The sequence below is a fragment of the Camelus dromedarius genome, chromosome 3, assembly GCF_036321535.1.
Source record: "Camelus dromedarius isolate mCamDro1 chromosome 3, mCamDro1.pat, whole genome shotgun sequence".
Lineage (NCBI taxonomy): Eukaryota > Metazoa > Chordata > Mammalia > Artiodactyla > Camelidae > Camelus > Camelus dromedarius.
In genome coordinates, this window is record NC_087438.1 from 789,287 (window position 1) to 812,051 (window position 22,765).

Below are 22,765 nucleotides of genomic sequence, written 5' to 3' on the forward strand. Positions count from 1 at the left end.
GGACCCAGAACACTCCCCTGGGGCCCCAGCCTCTGCGAAGGCAGAAGCCCCTGTGTCCTGGTGCCGCGGTGGGAACAGCGGGTTCCTGAGTCCCGGGAGCCAGGCCAGAGGGTTCATTGAACCTGAGGAGTGGTTGTTGGCACCCCTGACCTTGAGCCCTCGGAAAACACAGGTGACAGCCTGGACTGTGACTGGCATCTGAGGCGGGGCAGTCGTGTGGGACAGAGCCCTGAACCCATGGGGTCGGACACCACCTCCAGGTGGGCGGCATCAGAGCTGAGCTGAATTGTCGGACACCCAGCTAGTGCCTGAGAGCTGCTCGGAGGGGTGGGAAACCCCCCACACACTGGACTTGGGTTCAGAATCGTAGTTCTTCTTGGTCTTATTGATTTGTGGGAGTTCTTTACATATGCAGGCTGTAAGCCCTTTGTCACTTCCTGATGTGGCTCAGCTCCCGGGCAGGACCCCAGCCTAGACACTTGAGGACGGGACACCAGTGAGACCCTGTCAGGACCCAGGGGCTGTGGAGGCAAGAACCCCCCGCTGTCCCAGGGCGGCCTGGCTCCCCAGAGCGGCCCCAGACTGTCCAGAGAGGCCCTGGGCACTGCAGCTGAGTGTGCACACGCACTCTCGCGTGTGAGGGGCAGCTGGCCATGTGGGCTTGCGTGTGCGTGTGTGCAGGGGCTCGTGTGCGTGGGCGTGATGTGTGTGTCCTGCATGTGTACGCGGGCATGGGTGCCATGTTCAGCATGTCTCGAGGTGTGTAAGACACGTGCAGCACGCGTGGGGTGTGTCTGTGGGCACGTGTGTCCCCGTGGGTCGGGGGACATGGAGGAAGGACAGCCCTGGGAGCTCTGGGACGTCTTTTCCACTCTGAGCCTCCACCCTCACAGCTCCGCTCGCCTGGGGAGAGGCCCCTGAAGCCTCTGGGGCTGGGGCTTGACCCACAAACTTCTTCCAGGAAGCTGTGGGGTGAGGGGACCGCAGGGACAGAAATGGCCGGGGTCCTGCCCGCGCCACGGAGGCTGAGAACGGTGAGTCACAGTGGACCTCAGCGGTGGGGGGAGGGGACTGGGTGGCACTGAGATCAGGCCTTTGTCCCCTTGAGGTGAGTTTTGTGCCCAGCCCAGGATCGGCTATGACGTCTTCACCTGTGACACCTGGAGGCTGACCCAGAAGCAAACCCTGGGGAGACAGGTCCCGGAGACGGGAGAGCTACATCCGGGGGCAGACAGGACCCCAGGAGAGCAGCACCAGGAGGTGCTGGATGGTCCAGGTGAGGCCCGTCAGTATGTGGCTGGTGGGGAGGAGCCGCCAGGAGCAGCTGGTGTGGGCTCTGTGGTCCCTGGGAAAGGAGGATGTGCTCGGGGGATTTGGGAAAAGAAAGGTCATGTGGGCCCGGTATGGGTGTGCCCGCGGGATCCCCTGGCTGGGGCAGGACGGGGGCCTGGCAGAGAGACCAGTGTCCTATCAGGCGGGTCACAGCTGCCCGACCACTGATCACAGCAGGGGCGTCAGTGTCTATTCCAGGCACCGTGACCCACCACAGGGGCCTCCTCTGGGCTGCAGCCAGAGCTGACTGGTGAAGAGAAGGACCCCTTTAGCCACAGAGTGGACAAGGGATCTTTAGGGACCTAAGGCAGGGAGCCACTCGGGACTCTGGTGTCATGTCCCCAGAAGAGGCACTTGGGCTGGGCAGTGGCGGTGGTCACACTGCAGGGCTGGAGTCTGGACGTGAGGCAGGATGGGGTGGGGGGCGGGACGGGGCAGCACTGAGCCAGCGGGGCCCTGGGCAGGTTCCAGGTAAGCCCAGCAGACCTGCAGGGGCCCCAGCTGTGCTCCCTTTCGGCTCAGGAGAAGCGCGTGAAGGCAGTTCTGGCGGGAGGGGAGTGGGGCCCGAGGCGGCCGGCCCTGGTGAAACGGTGGGCTGAGCAAGAACGTGGCCACGGAGCCACGGCCATTTTCCCACGGGTTTCTTTATTGTTGGTGACGACCGCAGGAGGCCCCGGTGGAGACCGACGGACATGGACGACACAGGGTTTTACATGAGCACGGGGCGCTCCTGGACAGGACAAGGGTCCCGGTTCCCCCCAAAACTGCACGCAAGCTCCGGCTGACAAGCTGGCTCCCCCCGAGCGGCTGGTTCCACCGCGCCTGGGCTGAGGTCCGCTCGCAGGGATGGCCGAGAAGGCTCCGCGGGCTGGAGCCGGCCCAGAGCGCATGGCCAGCCTCCAGGCGGCCGTGCCAGGAATGGTCCTTGGTCAACAGTCCAAAATCCTCGTCAACAGCAGGACACGAGCAGGCAGATTTCAGAAACCAGCCTGGATTCTGAGCACTGGTTCTGATTCACAGGTAAGCAGGATTCTAAAAGCCGTCCCCTAAGGAAACGAGTGCCGTTACTGATGTGACAGGTGCCCGGAGAAATCCCGGCGGGGTCTCCACCCGAGGTCGGGGTGTCCAGGCCGCAGCCTCGGGACAGGGTCTGCGCGGTCAGGGCCCACATGGGGGACGGTCTCCCGTTCCCGGAGAGCTCGCTTTCTCCAGGGCAGGGTGTCCACGGTGAGGTGGCCAAGAGCTCTCTGGGACCCACATCGGGCAGGGGTGGCGGCAGCCCACGCAGACTTGGTGGAGCTCTGTTCCCTCGGTCGCAAGGAAATAGACAGCGCTCCCACTGCACACCCGGCCCCCACCCTCGTGGGGGCTGAGCGGACGGGTGACGTGGGGACGTGTGGCCCCACGCTGTCATCTTCTGTGCGGACTCCTCCGTCTCACCTCTGCACAATCAGGCAGAATAGACACTTGGTTTTTCAATATGAGCGAAACAAAGGGTCCAGGAAGCTACTGTGAGCGCTGGGATTCTCAGCAGAGAATCTGTAATCTACAGGCATGGTGCTTCTCAGCACACGGGTGACAGCAGGTGCGGGCTGTGGGGGCGCTGGGGTGGGCGCGGCGGGGAGGGGCCAGCTCTACACACACGGCACAGGACTCCGACGTTGCTACCTGCGGAGCAGCACAGGCTACGTGAGTTACACAGTGGCGCGGACGGGCGGGGCACCTCCCCGCGGCCGAGAGGGCATGGGCGTCAGGGGTGAAGACGCGTGTGTCCAGTGGAGCAGAGGCTACAGAGAGGAGCAGCCCTCCTTTCTCTTAAGCTCAGGTTTTCCTTCTTTGTTTTAGTCTGTCCTGCAGCGGTCGGCGCCTGGGGTCTCCCTTCTCTGCTCCCCTACACCACGAGCCAGTGGCGGAGCTGAAAAGAAAAGAGGGTTGGTTCAGAAGCGAAGTGAGGAGCTGCTTGGATAAGGGCGGGTCCTCGGCTGAGGGCCCGGCTTGTCGCTGGGGACCCCTCAGCAGAGTGGATGGCGGGAGTGGGCGGGGGGCACAGCACTGCTCCCGGTGCACGACAGACCTGGTGCCTGCTTTAACCTTATGAAGGGAAGTCATCGCTTCACACAGAGCCATCGGGGAGCACAGAGGGGCCAGAGCACAGACCAGCAGCCTCTGCGGCCCCCAGACGTCGGTGTGACATCAGCTGCTGGGTGGACGCTGGGTGCTGGCAAGCCTGGGCTGGTCTCAGGGCACCCCCGCCAGCTCACACAGGACCTGTGATGCCCCAGGACCCCCGCAGCCACTCTCCTGGGGCCTCTGATCATCCCCTTGAAACCCGCGCCCTGCGCTCCATCTTCTCTGTGTGGCCCCAGGCGGTGTGGATGAGGCCTTGTGTGCCCCGCGGGGCGGACGAGATGGATGCGGCCGCTATTTAGTCGTCCACAGATGTCACCGCCTGTCATTACACAGCTGCTCCTTTAGCCTATTTTTGAGCATAAGCCATTCGATTGCACTAAATGGCAAGAATTGTTTTTCAAACATTTCCAATTGAGAGCACGAAGGCTTGTTTCTGACACGCCACGCTGGGGACGGGGAGGTGCCAGGTCTCCCGCTGGCCCCACGATAGGCTCTCTGCTACCCCCGGAAGCCTGTGCAGCGCCGCCAGCCCTGCTCAGGTCACACCTGCGTGTTCACGAAGGGAGCCAGTGGGCGAGGCCTGACCGCGAGCAGCAGGAGCGGCCCTGTGGCCGGAGCAGTGGCTCCGTGGTGATGCCAGAGCCATGCAGAGGCTGGGGAGCCGCACTCGGGCCCCAGCTGAGGCCCGAGCCCCTGTCCTGCCGCAGATGAGCCAGAGGTGACCCTCTCTGGAGGAGGTGAACTCACAGGCCGCTCAGAATTCCCACAACTGAACCGGCCCTCAACTAGAAGACCGGACACACGGACAGCAGCCCACTGTGCGTGGATCAGCCGACACCAGAGCTCAGCTCAGACCCCCATGCACCAGCGGTTGTGGTCGTCAGATTTGGGGGCAGCTATGTAAGAAATGATTTAAAAAGTGAAATAAGTGACTTACAGTGATGCACTGTTCACCAGAAACAGGCAGGCCAAAGGCAGCTTCCGGAGACGGAGTCAGAATGGGGCTGGCGGTGAAACGGGACAAGGCAGGGGATACGAGAGGAGCTTAAGTAATGACGTAACATGGGTGCTGGGCAGCCTCGGAGGGAAGGGACCAGAGCCACATGCAAAGGTGCTGCTGGTCCAGATGGAGTGACTCTATCCTCTGAAGCAGTGTAAAATGAACAAAGTGCACATAATACGATTTCCCAGACTAGGACGTCAGACGACAAAGGACAGAGAGCCCAGAGAGATGAGCAGGGTGAGCCACCCTGCTGCCCCCAGCACGGCCTCCGGGGACCTTCTAGGTTCATCACGGGGAAGGGGAAGCCCAGGTAGGGCCCAGTGACCCCCTAGGCTGATGGGATGGGCTGAGCACTGGGGAGCCCAAGGCTGCTGAGTTCACAGGCTGGAGTTTCAGAGTAAGTGTGCAGGGTCGCCGGGGGTCAGCTATTCTCAGTGCCCCCAAGGCCAGGGAGACCCTCCTGGCAGGATTTGGGGGACACCTCAGAAATGCACAGGCCAGGAGCTGTGTCCCCCTGTAGGTGAACAAGAGTATCACGTGGAGGCTGGGGTCCTGGGGATGGTGTTCAGGAAGGTCTCACTCCAGCAGCGGGAACCTTTAGCCTCGCACCAAACGCTGCTCTGTTCCCACCTCGCAAGTCTTAAAAAGCAAGCCCCCCAAAGATCAAACCGTCTCCAGGTAACTTAACAACGTCCCAGAACAAAGCTCAAGAGCATCAAAAGGAATGCATCTAACAAGGTAAAACTCACAACATGTGGCGCACGATGAAAAAGGATTGAACACGAAAAGCGGCAGCAGAATCCAGCCCCTTGTGAGGAAAGTGAGCCAGGACGGACGCAACACAGACACAGACACCAGCGCCCACGGATGAGGGCCTTCCGGTGGCCACAGCTGCGCTCCACGCATCCCAAGAGGTAGGCGGCACGAGGGACACAAGGGACCCAGCTGGGCCTCTAGGGAGGAGAACCGCCACGTGGGAGACGGCGGCTGTGCTGGGCGGGTTTTCAAAGAGTCGGGCTTTGCAGAGGAAAACACTTAGTGAACTAAACAAGGGCAACAGAAAGCATGCAAAATAAAACCACAGAGCAGAGAGAATAAGGCGACCGAAGATATGTGTGTAAGTGGAAGGGGTGGAGCAAAAAAATTGAAGAAACAATAGCCAAATATTTCTGAATATTTGCTGAAAATTGTGGGAGGAAAACTGAAGTCCTTGTAATATTCAGGATGGGGGTCAGAAAATATTTAACTTTATACTTGAAATATACATGGTACAATTTCAAAAACAACTATAAAGTTAATAGAATAAAGTATGTAAGTTCATAACAGAGATGAAAGTGTAGAATAAGGAAAAAAACAATCATAAAAGGCAATAAAGAGCAAAAAATAAACATTAAAAAATGCAAGAGTTACAAAGAGCAGACTCAAGCCCAGCTGTATTAGTAATCACAACATGTAAATGGATTAACCTGCCCGACTGCCGAGGGAGGCATTCCAGTGTGCTCGAGGTCTGCAAAAGACACCTACGTTTTAAGATGACTGCAAAGCTGGAAGTTAAAAGGTTACAAAAGATATTTCAGGTAAACTCTGAAGAAACCTAGTGCGGCTGTGGTCGTCTCAGACAGACAGGGTTTCAGGGCAAGACCGTCACAAGGGGGAGAAGTCACCAGAAAGATGTGATAATTCTGAACACGTCTCTGTCTCAGAAGACAGGCTCAAAATAGAGCAAAAACTGGGTAAACTGGACAAATACACTTTTAAGGTGGGGTAGCCCGTTAAATATCTCCCAATTAATAACAGTCAGACAGAGCCAGAATCAGCAATGTTGTAGAAGGTCTGAACATGACTACAAGTCTACCCCAACGAACAGAAGGAGATCAACCGCTGAAGAATGCACCACGTCTAAAGGCGCACGCACCACGCATGAGAGTCCACTAGGTACTGGCCATAAAGGAGGCTCAACGTTCTTCAAAGAATGAGTGAAATGGTGTCTGATCACAGTGCAATTAATTTAGAAATTAGTAACAGAAAGATAAAACATCTCCATGTATTTGGGAATTCAAAAGCTGACTTCTAAGCGACTCTTGGGATGAAGAAGTCACAGTGAAAATTAAGATGCATTTAAAATTAATGATAAAATGCTCCGTCAGAAGTTGTGGAATGCAGCCAACAGGGTATGTTGAGGGAAATTCTTAGCCTTGAATGCTTACATTACAAAAGAAGAAAGGTTGAAAATTGACGATCTAAGGTGTAAACTAAGAAGTTAGTAAAGGTGTAACAGAGTAGACCTAATGAAAAAAGGGAGCAATCAGGACACAGCTGAAATTAATGAGACAGGAAGTGCAGTGGGGACCGAGCATCCTGCGCCTTCAGTCTGCATAATAGGAGGTTTTCTGTCCCAGTAGGCCTCCCCTCCCCCACCCCTGCCTACAGTCGTGCCTTGTACATGGTTTCGAGTCAACGTGTCCGTGTCCTGGAGGGACTCGGCCATGCAGCACCCACGGCTGATACTGGTGCCCTGACCAGGCCCCTCGCTGGGGGAGTGGAGGAGGGGGCACCCACCCAGGCCGCCCCTGCGACCGGCATGGGGAGAGCGGCACTCACCGTGAACTGGCGCACCTCCCCGCTGTCCGCCCGCTGGCGCTCCTTCTCGGGCGTGATGGCATAGGCCAGTTTCTAGAAGAGAGGGAACAGCTGTGGTGCCTGCCCCGCCCAGCAGGGTGAGTAGGCCCAGGTGGACCGAACTCGGACGCGGAGCTGTCGGCTCGGGTCTCCCCAGACCCCGGAGCAGAGTCCAGCCCAGCCTGAAGGAAGCCGCTGCTGGAGGGGGTTTTGTCCCCACGTGAAGCTTGCAGGGCCTGAGTAAAGGTGGACCACGCTCTCTCCCAGCGGGCAGGCGAGGAACCCGCTCTCTGCCACTTTCCCTAGGGAAGCTCTCCTTCTGCCTCCTGCCCACGTCAGCAGCTCAGGCTTGGCCGTACTGAGCAGCTGGCTCTCTGGCCCTGAGGCCAGGCTTCCCCTCCAGGTGTCACTGCCCTAGGGACTGCCCCACATGGCAGTGGCAGCCTCACCTGTCTCAGCACCGAGACTCTATGTGGCTTATGTTCAGGGTGTGGCTGGCAGAGGGTCAGGCCCTCCCTCCCCCGGTGACACAGAGGGGTCTCCCACAGAGATGACCTGTCACCTGCTCTTTCCAGGGCTGGTCCCTGCTTGCCAGCGAGGGGGGCTGTGGGAGGGGTCTCTATCACACAACACCATCTGGCTTTTCGGGGACCCCGAGGAGGCGGGGGCAGCCTGAGGGACTGGTGACCCTGCCCTGTGCTGTGCCTGTCACCTCTGGTCCGTCTGACTGCTGTGGGACCAGCTGGACACCCACCTTGGGCAACCAGACCCTAGGGATGCTGGGTGGCCCCAGGGGGGGTCCTTGGACCAGAAACAGGTCTTCACTGCCCACTGTTCCCAAGAGAGACTGCAGAATTTGGGTACAGAGCAGCTTCCGAGAACTCCCAGCCACAGCTCTGAGCAGGTTTGTAAGTGGTCCTTCCAAGGAGGCCCATGTCCTCTGTCACTTCCAGGAATCTCAGTGCCAAGATATGAAGCGGAGGGACCCCTGCGACCAGCTCAACCCTCCCAGCAGGTGCCTGACTGCAAGGCCCGGAGCAACCCCCTGGTCTACATGACGGCTCCAGCCTGGGGGTCCCGCTGGCCCTGCTCGGCCCCAGGAGAGAACTTGGGGCCCCCTGATTCCACTCCTCCAGACCTCTGCCCTTCTCACCTGGACCACACTCTGTAGAGCACATATGCACACATGTGGCGTGGACACAGGCAAGTCCACACACATACGTGCCCCTGTGAGGACGCAAACACACACAGGGCCACACACACAGACACACAGACACAGACGCCCACACAGGCGCAGCCCCCTTCCTCCCACGGCCAGTGTCTCCGGCATGGTCGCTATCCTCTCCGGCCCTCCTGCAGTCAGAGGTGAGCAGGCGGGAGCCGGCCTGGGACGAGGACACCCACCGGACCCCGCTGGTGGCCTCACAACCGGGTGGAAGGGCAGGGCAAGGGAGCCCTGTCCAAATACGCACCTCCCGCAAGGACCCGGGAAGGCTGCAGAGCTTGTAGGCCGCGTAGACGGGGACCATGCACATGGAGGACGCGGCGATGGCCCAGCCCAGCACGTTGGCCCACTCGGGGAAGACGTAAGCGCCGTAGTGTGGAGGCCTGTAGGTGGCGATGCTGACCACAACCACGAACTGAAACCAAGGGACAGGGGTCAGGCGCAGCTCCGGGCTGGGGCCAGGGCGAGGTGGGGAGGAGCAGGTCTCTCTGCTGGAGGGTGCCCCTTCACGCCCAGGCCCTGCAGACAGCAGACCCGGGCAGCGGGAGGCTGTGGCAGGACCGGGCCGGGGGGCGCACGGAACCTCCAGCTCTTAGGTCCTAGGGGCAGGCATTCTCCCACTGTCCTTTGCAAGCCTCCCACGTTGCCGCCCCAGGAGAAGCAGGACCGCTCGCTGGCCTGGAGTGACCCCTTGGGATGAGCGGTTGAGAAACAGAGCCCAGGCTCCCAGGTGGGCAGGGTGACGAACAGGTCCTGAAGCTCGGGGGTAATGCCGCTTGGCCAGGACCTGCACCCCCACTGCACCCCCCCTCACTGGCCATGGTGGGGGCTGCCCGAGCTGCCTGCCCAGTCCACGCACACCCTGAGCACTGCTGGGCTGGCTGGGCGGGAGGAGGGTCATGGAGGCGCTCGTCTGCCCACGGCGCTGTTCTCAGACCTGGACAGCCCCTGAATGTCTGTTTGTGGCCACCAGGCAGGGCAGATGGTTCAGGCTTCGTGAGCCATCAGGGCTGGGTCACAACCACCCTGCTGTGCAGCCAGACAGTCGTAAATGACCCTGCACAGCCATGCTCCAGTGTGACAAGTGAGCAGTGGACTTGGCCGTGGGCCTGAGCTTGCAAACCCCCGGCCCAGACGACAGAAGCCAGGCAGGTGCTGGACGCGCTGGTGCCCGTGCCTGGGGAGGCCCCCAGGGCCGCGCTGTGACAGTCCAAGTGGCTCCTGTCCTCGAGGTCTGAGTGCCTGTCGCCCCCGAGCTCTAAATTTCATCATGGTCCTTCAGGCAAAGGTCAGCTGACAGCCTTGCTCATCTCTGGCCTCCCCTCCAAGCAGGATGCACATGGCTTTAATTGGGTAGGAGACCCCCCTGCACCCCATGTGAGGTTTCTCAGTGGGTCCAGCAGGGAGCCACACCTTCAGGAGACCAGAGGATTCTAGCGGCCAGCCTGCCCTCCTGCAGCGTCCTGTGACCTGCCAACTGCTGTCCAGAGACCCAGGTCCCCAAGCAGCGCTGAGCCCCACCCCAGCCTCAGGCTTTGCTTTGCTCAAGGACAAGCCTGGGTGTGGCCACTGCTGGCTCTGGGGTGGCCTGAGGACTGGGCAGAGCGGGCCCTCACCAAGAGGAAGCAGGGGCTGATGAACTTCCAGCACAGCCGCCAGTACAGGCTGGGCCGCTGCCCGGTCATCTGTCTGATGTCCTCGCCGAACTGCCACACGCCTGTGGGGAGGCAGCCGAGTAGGGCGGTCAGCACAGCGCATTCCTGGCACGCGGGCGCTGCTGGTCCTCGCTAACCCCCGGGCCAGTCCCCATGACCTCAGGTGCCCAGGCCGCCCCACTCAGGCCCCCCAGGGGTCTTGCTGACCAGGAGTCCCCATGTTTGTCCCCCTGCTGACACTGGGATCACCGACGCCCCCTAAGGGAGACCTGTGGGGCCCCGGCAATGCTCCCTGCTGGTCCCCGCCCTCCTCCCGCCTCGGGTGATCTGCCCCTTGCCCCACTGCCGTCCCTGCCTCCCCTCTGCAATCATTTTTCTTCACTTACAAAAGTCACGCTAAATACATATATAACGTAGAGTTGACCACTTTAGTGCACAGTTTGTGGCATTAAGCACGTTCACATGGTTGTGCAGCCATCACCACCATCATCTCCAGAACTCTCTCATCTTCCCAAACTGAAACTGTTCCCATGAAACACCAGCCTCCCAAAGCCCAAGGACGCCAGCCAGCCAGTCGCATTGCCGGGGCAGCAGCTGGGTCTTAGCGGTTGGAGCACACCGGCCCCCAGGGAGGCTCCATCTGTCCTTACCGTAGAACCAGGCCACCCCGATGACCTCGACGAGCACCCCGAAGAGGATGGACGTGCCAGCCGCGAAGTGGTCCAGCAGCGTGAAGACGTAGATGCCGCCCTGGGAGGGAGGGGAGCGCCTGCCGACGGGGGTGCCCCCACCCCCGCCTCGCCCACTAAAGCACTCTCCCCAAATATAAACCTGGCCTGCAGTTTCTGTTGACAGATATCTTCTGCTTTAGTCCCTACAAAGTGTCATTCAAGTCACTAAGATTCATTCGCAAGCAGCTTCTTAGGGACCTGTCTATCACAAAAACTAAAACCCCTCTCCTCCCCTTTCCCAGCGCTCCGGGCATAATTAGCAGTGAAAGCAAGCAAGCAAATGCCAGAGAGCAGAGCCCCCGTGGGGGGGAGGGCACCCGGGCCCTGCACCCCCAGACAGGCCTCCCTCCCCCACCAGCCCCACAAGCCCAACCAGCAGGAGCTCAGCCAAGGGCACTGCCCGGGAGCTGTCCAGGTGCTGAAGTAACTGGGGCTTCGGCGACCTCCACCTGCCAGTGCCCAAGGTGGCCCCTCCTGTGACCGCAGCCCGTGAGTCATCATGAGTCATGGGTTGCTCGGGGGATGCAGCCCTCGGGAACGCTCTGGTCGCTGCCCAGCCCCGAGTGCTAACAGACATCAGCCGGTGGATTGAGTGCTGGTACGTACGTTGGTGACACAGAAGAGGGAGAGGAGGAAGGTGGCCAGGACCACGAAGAGGGTGAAGAGCTCGCGGTGCCTGTGCAGCAGCTGGAACTCGTCAATGAGCCCGGTGATCACCGATTCCATCCCGCCCATCTGCAGGCAGCACAGAGCAGGGCTGTGCTGTGCCAGGGCCCTCGGCACCATGCCTGGGCCCGTTTGTGTGTAATTCAATGGACATGCACCGAGCAGGGAGCTGTGCAGGCAGCAGCCAGGGTGCAGAACACACCCTCGGCCAGGGCTCCTCTCCTGACATGGCTACTGGAGAGAGAGGACCTGGGGTGGACTCTCTGTCCCCTGGTGGTGATTTGCACAGCCACTCTGGAGGCCCTGGGGGTGGAGTGCTACCTGGCTGATGTAATGCCACCCACTGCATCGCCACAAAGGCTCAGCTCTGCTGGGCTTCTCTAAGCAAACCTCTGACCCACAAACAGCTTAGTTTTGCTCCCAGGGAGGACCTGGCCGGGCCACTGGCTATGTCCTCACTGGCAGAGCCTTCCTGACTCTCGGGACTGTCGTGATGGGGTGTCACCCACGAGGCCTGGCCCGCAGGGGAGACTCTGCCCTGCTCTGTCGAACCGCCTCCTCCAGGAAGAACTGCTCATGAGATTTGTCTCCCCAGACGTGCAGCTCAAAGGCCGTGTCCGCCCAGTGGGCGGGCGGCCAGGCTGGCTGGGAGATGGAGGCGGAAGGCGGAGCTGTGTACCCAGCATTTACAAGGGGAGGGTTCGTGGTCCTCTGCACTTCCCAGGAAGCTCGGGTGAACAGGGGACCCCAAGTTCTCAGCTGTTGGTCTCCAGTAGGAGGAGCGTGAGAAAGTCCAGAGGCCAGAGCCGACCCATCCACCCGCCTCCTGAGTGCCCATGGCCACCACAGGAAGTTCACTGGACCAGGCTTTGCCCCCGCCCTCACCCCGAATGTGCACCCCTTCCTCCTGGTGGCTAAGGAGCAGGGAACACGAGTTCCTGGGCCTGCCTGGGCTCTGCGTGGTCTCCCTACCCCATTTCCTCATTTTCCTACACTGCCCGCTGGCCTGACCTGCCCTGTTGTGTGTGTGTTTAGGACCCTCAGAGGGCTCAGGGAGAGGGCGGCTGGCACCCCCGAGGGAAAGAACAAGGGGTGAGCTGGTCACGTAATTGTGGGACCCCTCCGTCCTCCCATGCAGGGGCTGCGTGAGCACAGGAACTTGGGGGACCCCCAGGGAGAGCCCGGGGCCGGTCTGGTCTGCGAGGCGGAGGTGAGCCACTGCCACCGGCGGGCCCCAGGGCACGTGGAGCACTGAGGTCACTCACAGCACTGTCAATCCCCAAGGTTAGCAGCATGATGAAGAAAACCACGGCCCAGACGGAGGACAGCGGGAGCGTGGCCAGCGCCTCGGGGTAGATGATGAAGATCAGCCCCGGCCCTGGAAGCAGACCCCCCGGTCGCCCCGCGCTTTGGCTCCAGGTCAGCCCCCGCCAGGGAGGCCGCCCAGCGCCCCAGCAACAGGACCGTGGAACCCCTCCCAATGCCTTCTCTCCTGCTCTCCCTGGAAAGCCCTCCCTCCGTGGGCTCAGGGTCAGGACCCCGGAAACGGGGTCATCTGGGGGGAGGGCCTTGTTCAGCCCCCACTGTTCCGCCAAACCTCTCCCATCCATGCGGGTCTGTGGGGGCGCAGGGAGAGGAGGAGGGCGGGGGGCCTCTGGGGGTCCTGCCCTTCATCCCTGAAAACCCCGGGGGCGCCTGCTGGCTGGTTCTCCCCACGCTCGTCGTGGACGCACGTGCACACGCTCACACGCGGGCTTGCTGTCATTCACGCAGCCACCACCGTATTTTTCCGCACCAATGTCTGACTCTAAGATGATCTTTAGAAACCCCGTGATGAACGCAGAGCTGCCACAATCAGTGAGTGCTTCCCACATGCTGCTGCCTGCAGAGCGTGTATCTCTGCTCACACACGAGCCCCCTCGACGGTGCCTCAGAGACGTACTGGGAGTGGGAGTGCTGGGTCAGGGCACACATGGGGGCCACACTGGCTCCCTCAGCCCCAGCAAGTGGGGGCTGGGCGGAGGTGGGGGACGGGAGCAGTGCAGGACTCAACCCAGACTCCAGGCAGTTTGGCTGCTGTCGATCCCAAAGTCAAAAATATTCCCACAGGAGAGTGCTAGCTGACCATTTTCATGGTTAATTTTCAAAGACGTGCACACGTAGGTCGCTGGCACGGCCTCCTGAGCTAACAGAGGTGTAGGGCACAGCTTTCCTGGTTCTCCCAGCCTTAGTGGGGGGGCCTGTGTCTGGCACCAGCCCATAGGAACGGGGCACTTCCTGATCCTTCCCGAGAATCAAAGGCCAGAGCCAGGGTCCACCTCCCAAGGCCCTGGCCAGAGCCAGGGTCCACCTCCCAAGGCCCTGGTGTCAGGCTGGGCACGCCCCACGGAAGGGGCAGGGTTTCCAACACGGGACTAGTGGGTGGCTGGTTTGAAACACTCTGAAGTCTAAACGCCATGAACCAGGAAGCCAGGAAGACACCCGCTCGCTCGGTAGAACGTAGCAATATCCTCGCCTTTCGTTTCTGTTCCCGAGGTAACATTTTACCGTTTCCCTGAGAATTAGGGCTATAAATGACATTTACTTTGCTTGTCAAGGAAACGCACAGAAGACATTCAGCTTAATCTCAGGGGTTAATGGAGGTTCTTGCCAGCTACAGCTATTTACCATAATAAAGGGCAAAAGAGGGTCAAAATGCACAAATGCGAAGGCGAGCACATTTCTCTGCTCTGAGTTTTGTTTGCGTTATGTTCCCTTTCCCCTGTCTTAATTGAAATTTTTTCCTAGAGGAAAGAATATGGACCTGGAAACGTACTGAGATTTCATCCCAGCCCCCAACTTTCTTGCCGTAGTTTCAGAGGGGCCCGTCTGTCCATCCTCCCTGTCTCCAAATCTCTGATTCCCAACACTCAGCAACTCGAGAAGCCGGTGGGATGATGGGCTGAATGGCCGAGAGCTCAGGGCTCAGTGGGGCCGACCCCTCCCTGAACGCCACCCTCCCACCCAAGAGCAAGAAGACCCAGGAGGTCAGCAGCTCCCCGGCCCCCAGAGAAGAGGGGCCTCCCAGGGGAAGCAAGGGCCCAGCCCTGATCTGGGGCTGGTCTCAGGGATCCCGGAGGCCCTGGAGTCCTGGACTGACCTAGCTTCAGGCTGCCCAAGCCGTGACTCTCCACACAGGTTCTAGAACCAGCAGACCTTCCCCCAATGCCTGGGGGGCCCCAGCACTCAGAGCCTCTCGGCACCGCATCTGTGCCGGGCCCCGGGCTCTGTCTCCCTGGGGCCAGGCCTGCTCCCTGCCTCACCTGCACCCATGCCCTCCGCCCGCCTGCGCCCCCTCCACTGACTTCAGTTTGCAGACACGCCAGGCCCACGTTGGCTGGGTGAGCAGGTTGGGAACATGGCTCTCTGTTGCCACCTTAAGACTTCAGGGGTTTCCTGGCTGTTACCATCTGAATGTGTCGTGGCCGCTGGATGTTTGGCGGAAAAGCTTTGGAACAGTTTAGCTGCTCGTGTCAAAAACAGCCCAGCTTCCTTCTGGCTGACCACGTTGCGGTCCGGATCCTGGCTCTGCGGCCTGGCCGTCTGTGCTGCTTGGAGCAGCCCTGTGCAGCTGCGTGTCCCCTCCCCGTTGTGAACAAAGACTGCGGACTGCTGAATGAGGGGAACCAGGAACCGGACCCTCGTCCTGCAGCCCGAGTGGCCTCCCCAAGGGGCAAGCGTGCCCGGACCTCGGCATCCCAGCACGGCCGTCCGAGAGGCAGGGGCAGGGAGGGGGCGGGGGAGGTGGCCGCGCCCCTGAGCCTCAGTGGAGTCGGCAGTCCTGGGAAGGGCTCTGCAGGCCTCTGCGTTTCCCTGTCCTTTTGCAGGGAAACCCCTTTTGAGAACTGGGCGGCCTGAGCCACGAGGTCAGGCGGGGGGCTCACCGTCCTTGGCCACGTCCCCGATGGGCACGCTGTGCTTCTGCGCCATGTAGCCCAGGAAGGAGAAGACCACGAAGCCGGAGGAGAAGCTCGTCAGGGAGTTCACGGAGGTGGTGATGACCGCGTCTCTGTGAGAACAAGACACGCTGTCCCAGCGCCCCGGCCCCGGCGCCGCTGCAATTTCCTGTCATTATTCGTAATTTGCTGTGTCTGGGAAGGCGCTTCCCCAGACGAGTGCCGCAGCCGCTCCTGCAGCCACAGCGCCTGTCCCGGGCCGCCCTGCAGGAGGCTGCCGCCCGCTGGGTGATGGGACCTTCCACGGGACCCCCGCCGAGCGGCTCTGGGCTCTGGGCTCCGGCCAGACTTCGGCCGATCCAGGCCCTATGGTGACCAACTGTCCATGTTTGCCTGGGGACCAAGAGGATCCTGGGACTCTCGACTCAGTGCTGAAGGCGATACTACCCCACCAGCAACGCTGGGGCTCCGGGTGGGCAGAGCAGCTGACTGGCGGGGGAGTCCCCACCCCTGTTCCACGGAGGCTGCCAGGCGGGGCTTCTAGGTGACTTCCAGGGACCTAGTTAAAATGCAGGCTCTGACGGGGTGGGTCTGGGGAGCCACAGATGCTGCATTTCCCACATGCTCCCAGGGTCTGAGGCTGCTGGCCTGGGGACCCCACTCCAAGGGCTGGGGATTCAGAGGGCCAGAGCAAGGGAGGGGGTGGGTGTGGGGTCAGCCCTCCGGGTGCCAGCTGCAAGGACGTCCGCAGAGCGCCCAGACGCAGGTGAGCCCGGGTTGGCTGGCAGAAGCTGCCCTGCCGTGCGGAGGGCACCCTTGTACTTTTACTGAATTTTTATCCTCATGATGTGAAAGAAAATAAACAGAGGCTCGTAAAGGTCAAAGAAAGTGGCCCCAGACGGAATTCTTGTTCTGCTTTCAGAAGGATTTCGGGTCCAGCAGGTGGCTGCGGGTCACTCAGGGCATCCTGGGCCTTGTGGCACCAGCGCGGGTGTGGGCGCTCAGTGCTGCTGCTGTCCTGCCTGCCTGGTGCTGGGGCACCAGGGTGCCGCTGCACAGGGTCTGGGACGTCCCCCGGGGCCCAGGCTCCCTTGGTGCAGGCCCTTCCTCATGGGGGCGACGTCTGGAGAGGAGTGGACCTTGAGCACTGGGAGGACGAGCTGGGGCCGGGCAGGGGATGGAGGAGGGAGGCAGAGGGAAGGGCCTGGGGGTGGGGGGATCCGGGAGACTTCCTCCCAGGGGGGCGCCAACACCTTCCCTGCTTCAAAACCTCCCTTGAAGCAAGAAACACTGTGCCTGTAGCTTCCCTGTTTCATTTCCATTTCAACAGCCATTTTGGCTTAGAGGTTTGCAAGCACAAATTATTCCCTTCTCCCTTCATCCAGGGACACAACATTTCCAAAAGTCAGTGACATGCCCCCACATCAGCAATGCCCCCGCCTGACTTTGCAGACCCTCCTCCGGCACCTCAGGACTCACCTGTAGCAGTTGTTGGTGAACTTATTGTAACTGGAGAAGGCAATCAGGACCCCAAGCCCAACTCCCAGTGAGAAGCATATCTGGATGGCAGCATCGATCCAAACCTGCAGGAGCCCGAGGGAGACAGGGTGGTCAGAGGTCACGGCGGACAGGGTCGGACTGAAACTCAAGGTCATGGTCAAGGACAGATGGCGTCAACCACGTGGTCCGGGCAAACACCGTCTCAGGGAACAAGCCCTTCCCGGGTCGCCGGTGTGAAGGAACCTGATGAAAGGAGCGCAGAGCCTGCAATTTCCTGTTGCCGGCGTGACGACCCGTGACCCTCGTGACAGCACTGATCTGTCAAAATGCTGTGTGATGCTGGTGCCTCGACAGAGACACCCACTCATGTCTGCTTTCTCCCCAGACCGCGGCGCCAGAAGCACACAGGAGGAGCAGCACGCAGTGGCCAGCTCCTCCCCTCCCAGGTTCCTGGGGCCGGAGCCACGGCGCCCTCCCCCGCCCCCTCCACCCACCACGAGCCCCACTCCCCACCCAGCACCACCCAGCAGCACCGCCAGCTCCCACTCCCCTCCCCCGCTTGCTTCTCCTGGAGTGGCTGACGGGGCCCCCACCATTTGCCAGAACTAGTCCACTGGAATTTCCTACAATTCCCGCCTCCTGCCAGTGGCCACTCCCACTTCTGGGCCTGGTTTCCCTGCAATGCTGCTGCCTCTCCCTCTCCCGCTCCCGTCGTCTCCTTCAGTTGCCCAATCGAGCCTTGTCTCTGCATGAGGTTGTCGCCAAGTATTTCAGGCCAGATTTCTTTCTTTCTTTGCTGGAGAAATTTGCAGCCTGACTGGGGACTCAGTTTTGGATGGGATGTGATTAGATCACTCCCTGGTTCACACAACGTCACCTCGTCCCAGTCTAGCTCGGAACACCCCCACGGAGCCAGAGCTCAGGGCTGCGAGCCAGGTGAGCAGCCCCCAGCCCCAGCCCCCTAGCGCAGACTGGCAGCCCCACAGGTGCTGATCAAGGAATGAGGAACCGGAGCCTTCCTCCAGGAAGTGGGATGGGCCAAGGGGGGGAGGTCGAGTGGCAGCAGCCTTCCGCTCTCTTCCTGCAGAGACCGAGGTGGCGTCCCCCAAACTTCCTTATCTGGTCCATTCAGCCCCTCCTGTGCCCACCGTCCCCGTCTCAACTGGATGGTGAGCTCTCCCTGGCGGGCCAGGTCTTCCCACAGAGCCGGGCGCACTGCAGGGCGAGTGAGAAGTTCCCGCCCAGCAGCTGCCATTGGGGTCTCCTGCTGCGGAACGCCAGTGCCTGTGGACCACGGGGCGGTGAGCCATGGATGTACTCACGGAGGCCTCGCAGAGCCGATGGAAGTCCACACTCAGGTATGCCCTGATGCCGTCCATGGCCCCAGGCAGAGTGATTCCTCGCAGGAGCAGAGCAAAGAGGACCACGTACGGCATGGTGGCCGTGATCCACACGACCTGGTGAGAGGAGGCATCACTGGGCGGCCCCGGCCACCCGTGGGCAGGAACAGGCACAGGGTCACCCTGAGGGTTTGAGGAGGGGCCTCAAACTGGGAAGCCCGACACCCCAAACATCTACAGGACACCAGCTCAGCAAATGCTGGCTGGAGCCAGACTGCTAAATGCCCTCTGCCCTGCACGTCCTTCCCAGGGATTAAAGCAGGACAAACAGCTTGGCAGGGAAGGAACATTCCTAGTCTGCATTCGCCCTGCTGCTGTAGGAGTGGCTGCACTTCCGGTGAGTGAGGTGGGGATGAATTTGCACTGACTGTGAATGTGCACCTGGATTATGCGTGAAAGGTGGCCTCTGGGCTGGGGGTGGTGAGGAGGAGGGCGCCTGTCGTTGGAAGGCTCGTGTGCTGGAACTGCACTGCGAGTATTGTCCCAAGTGATGGTCACGGCTTGGTCAGTGTTGCTTTGGGAGCCCACATATTTTCATGGGCAAAAACCAATTCGTGTTGTGCTGGTCTTCATGCTGAAAACACTCTGCTGTGGGTGCATTTCCCCTTGACACCGTTTCTCAGCCAGAGCTACCTGCCCACTCCCTGACCACGCCCACCTGTCCACTCCCCGACCACGCCCACCCGCCCACTCCCCGACCACGCCCACCTGTCCACTCCCCAGGGGGCAGCCCTGAGCCTCACCTTCCCAGATGTCTTCACTCCCTTCCACAAGCTGAAATAGAGCAGGACGATGACCAGCACCAGGCAGGAGGCGAGCTGCCAGCGGGGCGGGCCCAGGTCGTCGATGCCGTGGCTCTCGTGCAGATGCAGCACACCGCGCCTGGACAGGAGGGAGGAGGTGGGGTCCTGCAGGGGTGCTGCCTCCTGCCCAGAGCCAGAACTGGATGGCCGAGCCTGCCCCAAGACCCACCTTCCCCAACTCGGCTTGGCAGGAAGGGCCTGGCCTGATGGGCCCGGAGACCCCCTACCCACCCCAGAAGGGCCAGGTGCCCCCAGCCTAGAGGAGATGCAAGGTCCATCTTCAAGGCCACTGGAGGAGACGGGCCAGAGCTCTCCGGGAGCCCACAGAAGCCCAGTCTTGGCCTCTGGCCCTCAGCACCCCTGCTTTTTGGAACTGGAAGAGGGAAGGGCACCGCGGTCTTTGAAGGAAAGGAGCTGCAGAACCAGGGGACGCTGCTCCGTGGGGCAGAGCCGCTGCTGCCTGCTGGACGGCCCAGAGCCACTTCTGGCAGGGAGGAGGCCGAGTGGACTCAGAGCAATAAAGCAGGACGCACAGTGCCTGGCTGTTCTCTAACGGTGGCAGTGGACAACACCTGCTCCCACAGCTCCAGCTGCGTCAGGGGGGATCCCACAGACTCAGGACGGCCCCGCTTAGGGACCCGTCTTGTGGGGGCTCCGTCACAGGGGCAGAACAGGAGGCTGTGCAGAGGGGACGGAACTCATGGCCAGAGGTGCATGCCCTGTGCCAGGCAGGGATCTGGGCACTTGTCTGCACAGGATCCTGTTAAGTCCTGGTGACCATCTGTGGGGAAGGAGGCAGCACCGTCATGTCCCCGGCACACCTGCTGCCTCTCCTTCGCAGGCAGGAGTTTTGAATCAATCGAAGGCGACTCCATGGCTGTCCTGCTGCCCCAGGGAGTGGAGGAGCCGGGCTGTGAAAGGAGTCGCTGGCAGCAACCGAGTTTGCCTGGATCCCTAGGAAGTAATTCTGGCTCCAGGGTGGGATGCTGCAGACCCAGCTTTCCAGAGCTTTCCGCCAGCTTCAGGCATTGTGGTGGCATGTAGAAGGAACTCGGGTCTTCAGAGCATCACAGTCTCGCAGCAGGGGAGGCAAGGGAGGCCATGACAGGCATGGAGAGAGGTCTGGGAGGCGCACCTGCGCACTCCAGGGTGGGCGCGCGGGAGGAGGCCACTGCGGGACACCGCTCAGCCTGCCGTGCCTGCCTGTCCTCCCCGGGGCTGCCCTCCCTGGCGTCTCCTCCAGATTTCTGGGGCGGTAGAACTCCCAGCATCTTCCTCTCCTCCCCCCAGCTCAGCGCTGGCGCTGCGCCTGCTGCCCAGTGTCCCCTCTTGTCCCACCCACCCCAGCCAGGTCTTATCACCCCGACCTTCTCTCCAGCAACGGGCTGGCACCGCCAGGTGAAGCCACACTGTCAAAAGGTGGCTGTGTGAGAGACGGACCCTCTCCATGCAATCCAGCTGCACCTCAGCCTCCTCACACACGCACCTGCCAGGTTATGCACCCACACCTGGGGGCGGACGGCCCTTTACCATCGGCCTGCGAAAGGAGCACTGCGGCCCACAGGCATCCGTGGCCTCCCAGGCCAACAGGGCGGGGCTCCACAGAAAGCGCTCAGCTCTCCTGGTGAGGGCAGGGGGAGGGGAGGCCCAGGCACTGGTTCCACGAATCCAACTGGTTCGACGCTCTTCTCCAAGACTAAAAAGCCATCTTGCTTTGAAGTTGTGTGACGTCCCACAGACAGAGGCCAGGCCTCTCCAGGTTGCTGTCAGCCCGGGAAGGGGCCACTGTGCCCCTTCGCCATGCGGGGCAGCCCCCCCAGTCAGCAAGGACAGCCGCGGGGCAGGGACGATGCTGCCTAAGAGCAGGAGCACGGCCTGGAGGGACGGTGGGGGACAACGGGGCAGCTGGTCTGGGGCTGAAACAGGCGTTTCTGCAGCTGTAAGTGGTCTGGGGCATCCGACGGAGAGGCCCAGGCCGTGGCCAGCCTTGGGGAAGGCACAGACTCCCACTGTCGGCTGGGCTCCTTTTCCAGGTGAGTTTGTGGTTGTGCCATCCTGCATCTGGATGACATGAGAGCACCTGAGGCACAGCCTCGCTGAACCTGCATGGCGGCCCCCTCACCCATGCACAGATGAGGGCCCCGGCACCAAGGGGTGAGGCCCCAGCCTAACCCAGAGGCAGAGAACAGCAAAGCGGACTTTGGCTCAGGGAGCGCCAGATGCCGTGCTCTGCCAGGAGGGAGATGGCTGCTGTGGGGAGGGGGTGGGGGCCCTCTGCTCCGGCCATGAGAGAGCGACATCGCCGAAGACCAGAAAACTGGACAAAGCAATGAAGCGAGACAAACCAGACGAGGGTTTTCAGACCCAGGCCTGGAGGTGACGCATGGCTGAGCCCTCCTGCCCAGCTTCCTGCCTGGAGGCCCCTCCCGATGGCCGGGCCGGGGTGCTGAGCGCGGCGCAGGGTCTTGCTGGGCGCAGGAAGCAGGGTTGGAGCCCGGGCAGTCCGAGGCACTAGAGCGGGCCTCCCCAGGACCCCCAGACTCCCAGGAGGCCGTGCGGGTCGGCAGCGCGGCTGCAGAACAGCCCTCAGAGCTCGCGCGCCCCGGCCCTGGGAAAGCCGCACTGCAGCAGGCGAACAGACTGTCCCCAAAGCAAGGGCCACCCAGGAACCATGTCAACAAGCTTTAAAGCCAGCTTCAAAAGGATAACCCGATACAGCGAGCAAATTAACTTCCTGCCAGAACAAATCTCATGTTCTTTAAAGAAAGACAAGAAAATCTAAACACCCACAAATGTGAAACTCCTCAAGTTGAGCGTGCGGTAAAAAAATCACTAGACACAAGAAGCAGCAAGGAAAAGGGACCCACGACCAGCAGAAAGACAGTCACTGGCTCCCTCACACCAGATGCAAATCTGGTTCAAAACCGGTGAGAGACTAAATGCAAGGGCGCAAATAATAAACCTCCTGGAGGAAATGGGGGAAGTCTTCATGCCTTTGGGTTTGCCAATGGGTTTTTGATATGAAGCCCAAAGCACAAAAATAGATAAATTAACTTTGTCGAAACTGAAAATTTTCCTGCGTCAAAGATGCTACTAGGAGAGTGAAAAGGCAACCAACAGAGTGGGAGAAAACACTTGCAGGCCACGCGTCTGATAAGGGTTAGTATCCAGAATATGTAAAGAGCCCCTAAAATGCAACAACAGCAACAGGAAACCAAACCACTCAGTTTGAAAACAGGCGAAGGGCTTGAATAAACATTCCTCCGAAGAAGACACACAGACGGCCAGTAAACACAGACAGTGATGCGCGAGTCACTAGTCATGAGAGAAAAGCAAGTCGAAACCACAATGGGAGACAATTCCATTCTCATCAGGATGGCTACTGTTAGGAAAAAATCAGAAATCAAGGATCCAGGATGTGGACAAACTGGAGTCCTTATGCATCGCTGGTGGGAATGTACATAAAATGGTGCCGCTCCTGCGGAAAAGGGTATGGTGGTTCCTCAAAAAAATAAACAGAACTATCATATGACCCAGAAGTCCCACTTCTGGGTCTATCTCAAAAGAACTGGAAGGAGGGACTCATGCACCCATGTTCACAGCAGCGCTATTCTCAGTAGCCAAAGGGTGGAAGCAACCCCAGTGTCCACTGGTGGATGATGGATGAACTCAGCGTGGTCCATACACACAGCAGCATGTGATTCAGCCTTAAAGGAGTGGATTCCTGACACCTGCTACAACATGGATGAACTTTGACAACATTATG

General features: G+C 60.4%; 1 protein-coding gene across 1 annotated transcript in view; it reads right to left on the reverse strand.

The window, feature by feature from the left end:
- Nucleotides 1-1,958: 1,958 nt before the first annotated feature.
- The window catches only part of SLC6A3 (solute carrier family 6 member 3), a 33,734-nt gene continuing 12,927 nt past the window's right edge, over nucleotides 1,959-22,765 (reverse strand). Inside the window, exons 4-14 of the mRNA XM_064479241.1 lie at nucleotides 18,940-19,078; nucleotides 18,119-18,253; nucleotides 16,776-16,879; nucleotides 15,285-15,409; nucleotides 12,627-12,739; nucleotides 11,302-11,430; nucleotides 10,615-10,714; nucleotides 9,926-10,026; nucleotides 8,557-8,724; nucleotides 7,067-7,138; nucleotides 1,959-3,247 (exon numbers count right to left, since the gene is read on the reverse strand). Of these exons, the coding sequence (XP_064335311.1) occupies nucleotides 3,224-3,247; nucleotides 7,067-7,138; nucleotides 8,557-8,724; nucleotides 9,926-10,026; nucleotides 10,615-10,714; nucleotides 11,302-11,430; nucleotides 12,627-12,739; nucleotides 15,285-15,409; nucleotides 16,776-16,879; nucleotides 18,119-18,253; nucleotides 18,940-19,078 (1,210 nt within the window). The 3' untranslated portion in view covers nucleotides 1,959-3,223. The remainder of the gene's footprint in view (nucleotides 3,248-7,066; nucleotides 7,139-8,556; nucleotides 8,725-9,925; nucleotides 10,027-10,614; nucleotides 10,715-11,301; nucleotides 11,431-12,626; nucleotides 12,740-15,284; nucleotides 15,410-16,775; nucleotides 16,880-18,118; nucleotides 18,254-18,939; nucleotides 19,079-22,765) is intronic.